This window comes from Neodiprion virginianus, chromosome 4 (assembly GCF_021901495.1).
Source record: "Neodiprion virginianus isolate iyNeoVirg1 chromosome 4, iyNeoVirg1.1, whole genome shotgun sequence".
NCBI classification, from domain to species: Eukaryota; Metazoa; Arthropoda; class Insecta; order Hymenoptera; family Diprionidae; genus Neodiprion; species Neodiprion virginianus.
This window is the reverse complement of record NC_060880.1, coordinates 23,739,399-23,753,813: the sequence shown is the minus strand read 5'-3', so window position 1 is coordinate 23,753,813 and position 14,415 is coordinate 23,739,399. Positions and strand designations below refer to the sequence as shown.

Genomic DNA, 14,415 nt, shown 5'->3' with positions numbered 1-14,415 from the left:
TTGGTTCTTAACAACTACAATTCCGAATTTAAAATTTTCCTTGTCGTTCTACAAAGTGATTTTTTGCTATCACAGTGGAAATATCGACAGTCGGTGAAGTGAAGCGAACTTCAAGTGAAGAGACGTACCTGCACACTTTGTACAAATACACAAACTACTCGATAAGGGTCTTGGCCTACACTGGAGCAGGTGATGGAGAACTGAGTCTTCCAACGTATTGCTCAACCGAAGAGGATGGTGAGAATTCTTCGAGTCCTTAAGACAATTCAATTTTCATCTCGTACATGTTTGGCATTTTCACAATGGTCGGTTTTCTTCATCATTTGCCAACAGTTCCGGGACCGCCGGCTGGAATCAAAGCATTGGCATTGACCGCTGACAGCATTCTCGTGTCTTGGTTGCCACCGCTGCAACCGAATGGACACGTTTCCCTCTACACAGTGTACAGTAGGGAGGCTGGGGCCACCCGAAATAACACTCATACGATGCATGATCCACCGTCTTCCGCGAGCGACACTTTGACTATGGAATTGAGAGGCTTGACCGTAAGGTGAGTAATTACGTTTACTATCAGGATGACATAGAGGTATTTGAAATGAGATTTTCTGACTCCCATCCTCGAAAATATTCAGGTATCTTTCATCTCGCCCATCTCTCCCATCGTCGTTTCAAATACGTTACAAGCTGTTCTTTTTTCGAATTCTTTGGATCCAAATTAAATGCTAAATTCCGACAATGAAAAATTGGACTACTCCTGATTCTCACGATGTTGATAGTAGACTAAACGAATGAATTTCAAAATATTCTCAAACGCTTTTGACATTTTTTTGAGCAGACAGCTATACGAGTTTTGGGTTACTGCAACCACAGGGCTTGGAGAGGGTGAACGAACTACTATCGTTACTCAAACTACGGACACTCGAAGTACGTATTTGAAGCATACGTACGTATTTGATAGCATTTGTATTGTATGCATTAGTACCTCATGACGGTATTTAATTAGGTGATATATTATTCTGTAAAAGTAACGAAGTAAATATTACTATGACTTAATTAACCGCCAATTTCATAGGTTTTTTCATGCATTTGCCGAACATTCATCGGCCAAATAGCGTCCATCTTTCTATTCAGTATCTGTGGTGATTGTCGAATATCTTGAAATGGCCTGTCAACTTGTTATCAAGTCGCGTTACTACAGATTCCTGTGCACATTACCATAGCCATAGGAATAAAATCTATTTCCCATACTATAGCCAAGTTTGAATTTCAATAACTCGCCTGCAATCTTTCGTACACCTATTTATCAATAAAATGTAACCCCACTTAATTATTGCAGTTCCAGCCAGAGTCGCGTCCTTCTCCCAGATCATGCGAAAGGCCGTCAAATCTTCGGTCACGTTGCCGTGTCTTGTGGTTGGAAATCCCACCCCCCGTCCAAAGTGGACTTATAAAAACAGCGAAATATCGACTGGAAGGCATTACGAGCTAACGTCAGAAGGACATCTTAACATTCACAGTGAGCACAATTTGCTTACCATTAAATGTTAATAGCCATGATAATTAATAGTCGAATCATTTTTCAAAAAACTAAGGTGGCATTCGAAATTGTAAAGAACTTTAAAGTTTTTTAATCATATCAAGATTTTTCCTCAAAGCACGTATTTACAAAGACCTGTACGGATACTTTGGAGGAATTGGGTGAAAAAATCAGAAAAAATATCAACTCAATGGTACTCTAGTATGTAGGTACTATGATGCAAGGTACAATCAGCGTAATTCTACTTAATACCAATTAAGACCCAACGCTATTTCCATGACAAATGTAATTCTGACCCTTCACTATAGCGAAGTTATTATTGTGTCAATGTGGTCTGCGCAATTTACTAATGCTAAAGTGGTCATCGTTATCCTTGTAATAGTACATAGGATTTTACGTCGGTTAATCCTGTTTCACAGTAATCTTGTCACACGCTTGTAATTTAGCACATTATTGCTATCATCAGGTGATCAAATTGTGTGACATTTTCAGGCCTGGAGCAGTCAGTAGCAGGGAATTATACATGCTCTGCTAACAACTTGTTTGGGGATGATTCAGTTACATACACTGTAATTGTTGTGATGCCTCCGCGAGCGCCTAAACTCGAATTGCAGTACACAACACCGCACAGTATTCGACTGCGCTGGAATCATCCTGATAATGGTGGTGCTACCATCCAAGGTACAGATGAACCGCATAAACCGACATTATTATAGAAGAGTATTTTTTCTGAAGCACAGAACAGCTAAGCAGAAAGAAGAGTAGACAAACGTAAGATTCTGCAATCGCTTGAACTTAATCTAAATTTTTTACAGGGTACGTGTTGAGCTACAAAAGAGATCGAGATGGATGGGAAGAAATTGCGGTTTCACCGGAGCAGACGGCGTACACATTGAGTGACCTCAAGTGCGGTTCATCGTATCTCGCCCATTTGACTGCCCACAACAGAGTTGGCACTGGTGAACCGAGTGGATTGATCAGTGCCACAACGAAAGGCAGTGGTAATTACAAATTTTCCGTTTACTGCAAGACCCTGTCAGTGAAAAAGATGAAAAATATTAACAACGAAAAACATATTCATGTATTTTTCAGCTCCACTGCTACCAAAGGAGAGAGATATCATCTCCGCAAACTCGACGACTCTTCGATTAAATCTTCTTTCCTGGCCGACTGGCGGCTGCCCCATTCTCTACTACACAGTCGAGTACAAAAAACGAAGCGGCTCAGAGTCATGGATCATGGTAGCGAACCGAGCCACAGAAAATCTAGTCATCAGAGACTTGAAACCAGCCTCGTGGTACAATGTGAGACTCACAGCTCACAATGACGCCGGAGCGAAAGAGACGCAGATGGAATTTGCAACGACAACCATAACGGGCGTCAGCATTGGTCCACCCAACGATCTGATAATGGACAACGACGCGCCAAAGGGCGCTCCGACACACAGAATTCTCTATATCGTCATCCCCGTTGTATGCGCCCTCGTCTTGGTGCTTTGCACCATTCTACTCGGATACGTAGTCCTTAAACGTGGCAGGTAGGTCTTAGTCATTCACTGATTGCAAAACAGCTCACACTTATCAGACACGATCGTAGAATGCTTGTTCGAAGTACTTGCAGTTATCGCGAAAAATGTTGCTTCAGAAAAAAGAAAAACTCGTGGAAATTTCAAAACATTTCATTACTCGTCAACCGTTATTTTACCATTTTCCTGCACTTGTGTGTATGTGTATGTATGCAAAAAGTTTTTTACCCTGAATTTTGTGAAGACTGCCAAATCGAAGCAGACGTTCGGAAAGAAAATCAACTTTTATACAAAGACACGACACCATTCTTTTTTGGCTATGTCTTGACGTCCGGTTACAGAATAGTGGTACCCCGAAATTCAGTAAAAATCTTCATTCTCGTAATTTTCCACGAATTCACCTAAAATTTGGTAGACGATCACTAATCATTTTCAATTCATTATACTTCGCTGTTACTCATACAGATATCACTTATTCTAAAACCCTTCACTTATTTATGATCATCCGTTTCTTCCTCGGTACCGTTCGCCAGTTGAAAATTTTTCTCGTACGACAATTTCTCCCAGTCTCCCGTATTCGAATATCTATCGAATTAAACTGAGCTATTGAAGAATAAAAATGCGATCATCCGACCGTGCCTACTGCAAATAACTAAGAGCTTCTATTTATCCGGCTAGTTACTTCCTCAACACGAGTCACACCATATGTCAGCACTCCTCTGCAGGCAATTTCTTGTCTTCTAGAGAGAGTGGCGGCTACCTAGGGGAGATGTTGGCGGGTCAACAGCAGCAGCAGCTCCAACAGCCGGTTGGTATGGGCTTGGCCCAGCAGATGCAGCCCGGGATGCAGCAGCTGGGCCACCAGCCCCACCATTTATCTAGCTGCATGTCAACGGTCCAACTGAAATCGACGGCTGAACGTGACAATCGTCGAAACCACCAGGTCTATACAAGCTCGCCGGTTAAACAGGAAAACCTCAAACCGAACGATCATGGGTCAGGTAGGAGCCAATCTCTTAGTATCCCTCCACACCCAATTGATCTCAGAAACTGTCAAACTAGTGTTACTCTGTTTTATTGTCATCGTAGTCACCCTTTTCATTTTATTTGCACAGAAATGTACGAAATCAGTCCGTACGCAACGTTCAGCGTACCTGGACGGGAAAACCGGTCAGTCACCACCGCCACTTTGGACTACACGATGCAGTTTAAGACCTTCGGCCACTTGGAGAACGAGGACATCAACATAATTGATTACGAAAGATCGAGTATCGATTACGAGAGGTACGTAAGTGCCCCCTAATATCATCAGATATTGTACTCTGATACGAAATTGTCGTAGCATGTTTTTACTTAACTGAGAATATGTTCTCATTGCCATAAGAATTTCTTGTACATATGGCTTTGATCCTTTGACCATGACACGTTGAATTTGATGATTACAATGCAACTTCGTATTTCAGATCAAAAACACCAAGGTGGCATAAGCAGCGCTATTTTCCCAGCATCGCGGAAGCGGAAAGTAAACTCCGGTCAAACAGGCAGGGTTCCGGAAGTGATACTTCCGGTAGCCCCTGCGGAGAATGTGCCGGACCCAGCTACAGGGTACCCGTGAAGCCTTGTAGAGGTGCGTTGGCGTCATTAGCAAAATTGGACTAATGTGTAGATACCACTTTGGAGACCTCGTGGATTCAATTATTGCTCTTCGTGTTACCTCTATCGCATATGACGACGTCGTCAACAGTCACAGCTGTGGATTTGCAGTTTGAATTTACCTTGTACCGCATTCAGTCTAAAGGTGGATTCAAGGGCACGGGCCACTTGTACAAACCCTTGACTCGTTTCTCAATTCGCAGATATATTTTCGAGGGGCGTCGAGTCCAGCACTGAATCCAATAACGAAGGTTCGCCGTTGGCAAGGAGGCGTAGCCGGCAACCCAGCAGGTCCACTCGCAGGTAGCCAAGGTTTGTTTGTTTCCACATAGCACTCATGTCAGTCTCATCTTTTCATATTTCTTCCTAATAGAGGTCTGAACCGTCAGTTGACGCAAAATATCCAAGCAAGCATTAACCTTTCTCAATTCGGAATCACACTCAACATCGATGACAATTTAATCCGCATCACGTTATAACGAATCTAAAACGCTCGATTAAAGTTTAAAACACATGTGTGATCAGCCGATTTTACTGGGCTATAGCTACAGCTACTTATTGGTTCAGAATTTTTCAGGATTAGTTGAATTTTTCAGGATGTGAAGGTTGAGAATTGCGTAATAAGCAGTGAATTTGCCGTACCAAAATGCGTTCAACTGGCGGCAGTCCGCCATGCGATCCTTATAGTTTTCAATATTCGTAGCAATTGTTTACCCTTTACCATGAATAAGTTTATATAATCAAAAATTAGCATATACTCTCAGAAAGAATCTAGGAAAACAATTTTTATACACCTGAATATCGATATATGTATACTCCCGAAGCTCAAGGTACTACAATGACGATGTTTGTGAAAAAATGTTTGTAAAATTACGCAGTATATGGACAATGTCCTGATAGTTACAGGCATATTACTGATGTGCGTTACACACAATTGGCGAATGGGAAGCAAATGTAAAACGTTTTTCTCATCATCGAGGATTCGAAGTTTGCGAATCTTTTAATGAACAGTTCCACTGCAATCCTTGAACCACCATATATCACGATGTTACTCAATAACCGAGAATTTTTTAATATATTCTTTTACTTATTCCATGTGAAACTTGTAAAGTAATAATTTTCTATTCAACCCATACGTAAGCTACTATTTAGTATGATTGAAAATATTACAACTCTTATCAGTAATTTGCAGTCTTGGCAATCAAAAAGATCACTAATGGTGGATCGACTGATCTGTAATTGGAGAATTCACCATGAAAGAATCCAAACTTCCGCTTCTCGACGCTATTACGTTATAGTCATGGTAATTCATGTGGCATGACATACTTACTGTTAGATTTAAAATAACAACGTGGTGAAAATTTGCTTTGCATTATTTCCCAAAAAAATCTCTCCAAAAGAGATCTGAACAACTTCTCATCTTTCGGAATTAAGACTCTGCTCGCAAAGTTTATCTAAAAAAAAAACGTTCGCCAGCGCTTGTTTCCCCATTTCCCTTTGAAAAAAATTCGCTAGTCGTCTTGCGACGCTTTTCCCCTCCTTGTGCATCAGACTTTCTTAGGTTCATTCCTATTCGATCGACTTTTTTCAGTTCCGTTGACGACATGACGCTGTTACCACCAACCGGTTTCAGCGACAGCCGAGAATTGAGTGAGGCAGAATGCGATCGAGACTGCCATGCACTTTCCATCGCAACGACACGACATGGTGGCAGCCTCGGTCGCCTACCGATAGAAGCGATTGAAACTATGCTTGCAAGGTAGGTAAATAGGTACGCGTATCGCAATTATTAAACCTAGAATTGACGAATGTTAACTGTGCAACAGACGCGGAAGAGGACTACAAACTATTTCTAGCTTACCAATATCAATGAAAATTTTTCAAAATCTCATCGTGAGAACGTCAAGTTGAGCTTGAGCAGCGTTTCAAAAGAGTTTGGAATTATAAACTTAAAAATTTTAGCAGATTCTAACTCGTGTCCAGTTAGTTGTACAATATTATCATCGGGCACGTAATCGGGCAGCATCCGTTTTTCATTGAACCTCAATGGTGATGTTCATTTGCTTGTAAAAATTTTAATTTCAGAGAAATACAGATAGTTCAGTTGAACTGATCACTGTGAAATGTACCACACACAATTATTGTCGTTCAATCTGGTCAATGTAGCAATTAGCCAAGAGACAAATTGATTCCGCGAATCGATAATATACTCGTATTTTATAGATATCAGCAAAGAAAAGAGCAGGAACGACAGGAATTCACCATTCATGTTTAAGAGGATATAAGGGTAATTACAAGAGTGCGATAGTGAGCGTGTAAATTAAATTGCCAAACATAAGTGTAAGATTACAAAAATAGTCACCATGGAAAACTGTTTAAAAATTGTACACTTTACCTACTTTATGTTTATACCACTAGAAGTACGATCCGAGGTCAAAACAATAGCCCAAATGGCAGCTGCGATCTAATTCGTATAAAATATCTTCATTATATTCGTGTTTGATTTATCAACTTCGGTACTATAATACGTAATATAGGTATATTATATAACGTATATCATTGAAGCTGCAGTAAAACACTGCCGAACTCTGTATGTATAAATAAATGTACTGATCAATTGTTTTTACCGTATATAATATAAAATATTTCAAAGAATTATTATTACATAATGTACATACATAAATATATCAATGTTTTAGGTAGGTTGTGTAATCTTGGTGAAATATTTATTTGCGCTAATATTCTATTATTATTCAGCTACCCCGTAATCTAGGCTCCGAATATTCGCGAAAAAAAACCTTGGTCATTTCTACGTAGTTCTCTATAGTTTCAAATATTACTGTGGAATACGGCGCGTTTTTTTTCATCTTTTTGAGACTAAAAAAATTTGGTTTAACATTTCAAAAACAAAATTCACCGAAAAGTATCTTGAGATCTTTTTGAAAAAATAATTCTACAGTTTTTTTTTTTCTTCAATTAAATCTGTACAGAGATTTGCAGCAAAAATTTTCACCAGGCTAGGCAGCCATCTGAATGGATAGGAAAGAAGAATCTTCAAGGCAATATGAATAAACTATACACATACATAAGACAAGTCTAGATTATCAATTAACCGCAATTGCGGGTAACATAATATTTACTAATTGTTGAAGATGCGAGACATCAAGCAACGCGAGTAGCTCAGTTCCCATTTCCGTGAATCGTTCCTCTGTCTTTAACTTTTGTTGGACTTTGACGATGTAAAAGATCTATATACGTATAATTTAAATTATGGCAACTATAACTAGCCGTACACAAGAAGACTTGTCATTAAATATATCACGGATATATTATACATACATACAGCGTTATTGCTAACCTTGTCAATTTATAATATTTATATCACCTATTTTGTATCGTTGCGTCGATCTGCATACAAGTCCCATATTGCAGACAAGATAACGTTAAACATCATTTTACTTTATATTTATATTATTATATACTGAACTAGCACATTATTTTATACAGTTTTTTATAATGTAATATACATGAATAATATGCGTAGGTTGTAGAATATTGAATTATAATTGTTTGAAGAATTGAATATATAAAAAAAGGCGACGAAAACAAATGTAATGGAAGAAGTGAAGTCGTAAAGAAAATATACCGTTGTACAAAATATAATTTCAATAAAAATCTTCGAGGGATGTGAACGTTACAATACGTGTAATTTTTATTTATTATGTATTAGTAATCTGTACCTTGTTATCCTCGCAGCCTCAATCAATCGATTTTCGCGAAATTTGAATCCTTTTGCTGATACGAAATTAGAAAATAAATACAATTGTGATGTAGCAAAAACATTTTAATTCTAAGCTGTACCTATATTTGTCACAAAATTTTCACTAATGCATTTAAAGCAAACACTCATCAAGAACTAATGTTTAACGGTGAAGTGATTGGTCAAGCGCCTGGCCCACCATGCAGGCTTCTCAACGATAGATCGACTTCGTTTGCGATGAATGTAGGTGTCAGTTTATTCTAGTGTGAGTATTCCTGCCGAACGCCTTGACGTAAGGTCGAATTTTGCATCAATTATAGATTTTGATAAGTCAATTTCGCAATTTTCGGGGGATGATAATGAGAACATGAGGTCCGTAAAATCCATGAACCGATCCGTAGTCATGTTGTTAGCAAAGTGAAATTATCGACATATCTTTTATGAGACGAATGAAGACTTGAATTTTTTTGATTGTTGATTCAAAAGATAGAAATATTTATTGTTACGTTTCGCTCGAATGTTTGATTTGTGCGTTTGACGATTATGTTCCCAGGACGAAATATAAATATGTCAGCATCCTGGTTACTGATAAATGCAATGCAATTTAGTATGATATTGATTCTATACCATTGTAACTACATTTTTATTGCCTTCAAAAGTGATACCACGTGTGATATTTATACATATTTTACTCAAAAAAGTAAGGCTGACCCCTTTGGATTTATGATGAAATTTTGAACGCTTTTGGATGATCCTGGGATTGATTCGTTGGCGCCCAAAATCGACGTAAGTTTGAAAGAGAACTCGATTGCGTGCAGTCCCAATACGATGCGATCCACGGATCAAGAGTTACGGCCGAAAAACGAAGAATTTTCATTGCCATATCTCTGCTGTTGGTCCCACGCTCTTTTCGCTACGTTTTCTGAGTTCCTGGGGATCCAATTGGTCAGGAAAGGGTCATACAAATCGAATCAGAGACCACAAATTTTTGGCTCCAAAAATAAAGAAAAAAGTAAGGCTAACCCCTTTCAATTTTTGACAAAAATTTTCGCGATTTTGAAAAGTGCTGGAATGGATTCTTTCTGGCACTAATCGGACGTAATTTTGCGAGACAAATCGATTAAGCGCAGTCCCGATACGCTGCGAGCAGCGAATCAAAAGTTACAGCCGAAAAACAAAACCTGTGATTATATGAATCCTTACGTAATGTTTTTGATGTGTTCTTATACTGAAAGTATTTATTGCTATTCCAGGTACAACCCGAGGTGGTTATCGCTGGTTGTTCGAGGTGGTTGGCGATTGTTGGAGGTGGTCGGAGGTGGACGAGGAGGAGGTCGAACTGAACCGAGTCTCAAAGCCCTGTTGACATAAAAGCAGCTATTCGATAGAAATTATAGTTTATAGTTTACACAGCCCATTGCATGATATTTCATTATAAATACATATGTTTCAATGTATTTAGGAATAATTTATCAAATATACAGAGGTCATGTGCAAATAATGAATGAATTGATTCGACCGCAGTTTGATGTATTCATTAGAGCTTTAACAATAAATTTAAGCTTTGTTACTTCTTTCATTTTATTATGGATAATCAAAAACATTTCCGACTATTCGTGCTGTGGAAGCATGGGGATTGAACCAAATGTAGCAAAAGATTAGAAACAGTGTATGTAGAGTACGGGTATTTTTCTAATAATGCAAATAGAATAGAATACCACGCCTTGCGAATTAGCTTTCCAGTCAGAGATGAATGATGAATTTTAAGGACTGCATTATCGTTGTTGAATACTCTACGCCTCATGGGAAACGAAAATCTGTAACGATAAAATTGATGCACCGGATCATCGTCGACTTTAACTTTTGAAATGTCCTACCATTTCCGAACACCTCCAACCATCCTATTTACCTATATTACCAGATTAGCTATGATATGAAAAGAGAAGAATTATTCATTTCGAAATGGGATTCTATTCGACACGCGCTCGATGTATCCCATAACATTAGTATTCATAATTATTCCAACAACTTTTCATTTGCTCTCTCGATCCTGAATTTTCATAGGCATAGAATCGAAACGTTGTTTTAGCTGGTCGCAAGTGAAGTATCTGCGTTGGGTAGAGGAGCAGAATTGTTTTTCGAAAAGTATTCGGATGGAAAAAAATTCGGAGTAACTGTAATACATCACGGATGCGCTAATTTTGAACGAGACGAAATGGATGCTTCGTATATGAGACAGTATCTAACGCTGCGTAGTGATTTAAAGACCTAAAAAGGTAATAGGGAGAGAAAGAACGAAGCTTCTTAACACTTCGAGTGTATTTTAACACACATTTGAAAGATACGAGCAAAATTTTTCATCATCCAACTGTCACAGAACGGCAGCGTTATTAGCCGACCCGTTCACTGAAGAATATATCTTCAGTCAACGGCTGACCATCGAAGGGCCTGGCCGCTTGAGTCTGGAATCGGCAGGAGAGATAAAGTGCGTATTTCTTGTATGAAATGTGAAAGCTAAAATCATTATACATCATATCATATCATCGTACATCATACATCATACATCATCATACATAGTATCAAAGTTCGAAACCAAAGTTTGGATGTCGGATGTTCAGAAAGTGACGTCACCAATTCAAAATCAGCTAGCCGAATTCCTCAGTCTGGAAACAACCGCGCAGTAGAGCGGACGGATGAGAGGCGCGCTCCGCAAATTTCGAGTACCGGGTTCTCAACCTCCCCGATCCCGCGCTTCGGGTCCGCTACGCGGTGAAACTCGACTTCCAGGATAAGCGCTCCGTGGTTCCTGGTTCACGTTTACAATAAATTATTTCAATTCGTTTTTCGCGCAACCCCAAATTCGGTAGCTGTCAGTCCGCTAATAAAATTTCTCGACTTCCAGGATAAGCGCTCCGTGGTTCCTGGTTCACGTTTACAATAAATTATTTCAATTCGTTTTTCGCGCAACCCCAAATTCGGTAGCTGTCAGTCCGCTAATAAAATTTCTCGACTTCCAGGATAAGCGCTCCGTGGTTCCTGGTTCACGTTTACAATAAATTATTTCAATTCGTTTTTCGCGCAACCCCAAATTCGGTAGCTGTCAGTCCGCTAATAAAATTTCTCGACTTCCAGGATAAGCGCTCCGTGGTTCCTGGTTCACGTTTACAATAAATTATTTCAATTCGTTTTTCGCGCAACCCCAAATTCGGTAGCTGTCAGTCCGCTAATAAAATTTCTCGACTTCCAGGATAAGCGCTCCGTGGTTCCTGGTTCACGTTTACAATAAATTATTTCAATTCGTTTTTCGCGCAACCCCAAATTCGGTAGCTGTCAGTCCGCTAATAAAATTTCTCGACTTCCAGGATAAGCGCTCCGTGGTTCCTGGTTCACGTTTACAATAAATTATTTCAATTCGTTTTTCGCGCAACCCCAAATTCGGTAGCTGTCAGTCCGCTAATAAAATTTCTCGACTTCCAGGATAAGCGCTCCGTGGTTCCTGGTTCACGTTTACAATAAATTATTTCAATTCGTTTTTCGCGCAACCCCAAATTCGGTAGCTGTCAGTCCGCTAATAAAATTTCTCGACTTCCAGGATAAGCGCTCCGTGGTTCCTGGTTCACGTTTACAATAAATTATTTCAATTCGTTTTTCGCGCAACCCCAAATTCGGTAGCTGTCAGTCCGCTAATAAAATTTCTCGACTTCCAGGATAAGCGCTCCGTGGTTCCTGGTTCACGTTTACAATAAATTATTTCAATTCGTTTTTCGCGCAACCCCAAATTCGGTAGCTGTCAGTCCGCTAATAAAATTTCTCGACTTCCAGGATAAGCGCTCCGTGGTTCCTGGTTCACGTTTACAATAAATTATTTCAATTCGTTTTTCGCGCAACCCCAAATTCGGTAGCTGTCAGTCCGCTAATAAAATTTCTCGACTTCCAGGATAAGCGCTCCGTGGTTCCTGGTTCACGTTTACAATAAATTATTTCAATTCGTTTTTCGCGCAACCCCAAATTCGGTAGCTGTCAGTCCGCTAATAAAATTTCTCGACTTCCAGGATAAGCGCTCCGTGGTTCCTGGTTCACGTTTACAATAAATTATTTCAATTCGTTTTTCGCGCAACCCCAAATTCGGTAGCTGTCAGTCCGCTAATAAAATTTCTCGACTTCCAGGATAAGCGCTCCGTGGTTCCTGGTTCACGTTTACAATAAATTATTTCAATTCGTTTTTCGCGCAACCCCAAATTCGGTAGCTGTCAGTCCGCTAATAAAATTTCTCGACTTCCAGGATAAGCGCTCCGTGGTTCCTGGTTCACGTTTACAATAAATTATTTCAATTCGTTTTTCGCGCAACCCCAAATTCGGTAGCTGTCAGTGCGCTAATAAAATTTCGATAACTTTACAATCTTCTCATAATCTTTTTGGTAAAATATGTCGATAAAAAAATTATATCAAACCTTACACATTATTTTTGATTTGTTCTCACGCTGAAAATATTTATTAGTATTCGAAGTATATCTCGAGGTGGTTGGCGGTTTTCGTTGGAGGTAGTTAGGGGTGGTTGCGGGTGATCTCGGTGATTCAGGAGGAGGGGGACGAGGATTTGTGCTGGGTGAGTAAAACACTTTTATAATATTCGATGGCAATTTTAATTATATTTCATCTGAAATATTACAAACTTGTCACGTTTACAATAAATTATTTCAATTCATTTTTCGTGCAAGCACATATTTAGTAGCTATGAATAATCTTTTACAATTTGTTATATTATTAAATAATTAATCAATATTCTTATAATATTTGATGGCAATTGTAATTACAATTCATCTGAAATATTACAAACTTGTCACCTTTACAATAAATTATTTTAATTCATTTTTCGTGCAAGCACAAATTCAGTAGCTACGGATAATCTTTTACAATTTGTTATATTATTAAATAATTAATCAATATTCTTATAATATTTGATGGCAATTGTAATTACATTTCATCTGAAATATTACAAACTTGTCACCTTTACAATAAATTATTTTAATTCATTTTTCGTGCAAGCACAAATTCAGTAGCTACGAATAAGCTTATACAATTTATTATATTATCAATTAATTATTTAATCAATTACTCAATTATATTAATCCTCACACAATATTTTCGATGTGTTCTTATACTGAAAATATTTATTACTATTCAAGGTATAACCTGAGGTGGTTGAAGGTGGTCGGAGGTGGACGAGGAGGACGCGGATTTGTGCTGGGTGAGTAAAACACTTTCATAATATTTTATGGCAATTGTAATTATATTTCATCTGAAATATTACAAACTTGTCACGTTTACAATAAATTATTTCAATTTATTTTTCGTGCAAGCACATATTCAGTAGCTATGAATAATCTTGTACAATTTATTATATTATTAATTAATTGATTAATTACATTAATCCTTACACAATATTTTTGATGTGTTCCTATACTAAAAATATTCATTACTATTCCAGGTATTACCCGAGGTGGTCGGAGGTGGACAAGGAGGAGGACGAGCTGGACGAGGAGGAGGACCAGGTGGACGAGGAGGAGGACGAGGTGGACGAGGAGGAGGCGGGGTGGGTCGTGGGAGAGGACCTCTCCTCTCCTCAGAGGAGGGGAGGGGGAGGGGCAGGGAAGGGGGAGAGGTGGGCGGGGCGGGGGAAGGGACGGGAAGGGAAGGGAAGGGAAGGGAAGGGGCGGGGAGGGCGGCGGGGCGGGGGAGGGAGGGGGAGGGAGGGAGGGAGGGAGGGAGGGAGGGAGGGAGGGAGGGTGGGTGGGAGGGAGGGCGGGAGGGAGGGAGGGAGGGAGGGAGAGGGAAGGGGCGGGCGGGGGGGTGTTTTGCTCTATTAACTTTAACGGGCTCGCATCGACATCCGTCCTCCACTCTCTCCCTCCCTCCCTCCCGCCCTCCGTCCCTCCCTCC

The 14,415-nt window shown here is 39.5% G+C and overlaps 1 protein-coding gene across 1 annotated transcript in view; it reads left to right on the top strand.

Annotated features, from left to right (window-relative positions):
* LOC124302372 (Down syndrome cell adhesion molecule-like protein Dscam2) overlaps positions 1–8,400 on the top strand; it is a 192,071-nt gene extending 183,671 nt beyond the window's left edge. Inside the window, exons 22-34 of the mRNA XM_046758499.1 lie at positions 76–237; positions 334–550; positions 836–924; positions 1,337–1,516; positions 2,030–2,218; positions 2,353–2,538; positions 2,630–3,074; positions 3,741–4,063; positions 4,178–4,346; positions 4,526–4,689; positions 4,919–5,018; positions 6,307–6,474; positions 6,939–8,400. Coding sequence (XP_046614455.1) covers positions 76–237; positions 334–550; positions 836–924; positions 1,337–1,516; positions 2,030–2,218; positions 2,353–2,538; positions 2,630–3,074; positions 3,741–4,063; positions 4,178–4,346; positions 4,526–4,689; positions 4,919–5,018; positions 6,307–6,474; positions 6,939–6,990 — 2,444 coding nt within the window. The 3' untranslated portion in view covers positions 6,991–8,400. The remainder of the gene's footprint in view (positions 1–75; positions 238–333; positions 551–835; positions 925–1,336; positions 1,517–2,029; positions 2,219–2,352; positions 2,539–2,629; positions 3,075–3,740; positions 4,064–4,177; positions 4,347–4,525; positions 4,690–4,918; positions 5,019–6,306; positions 6,475–6,938) is intronic.
* The last annotated feature ends 6,015 nt before the right edge of the window (positions 8,401–14,415 follow it).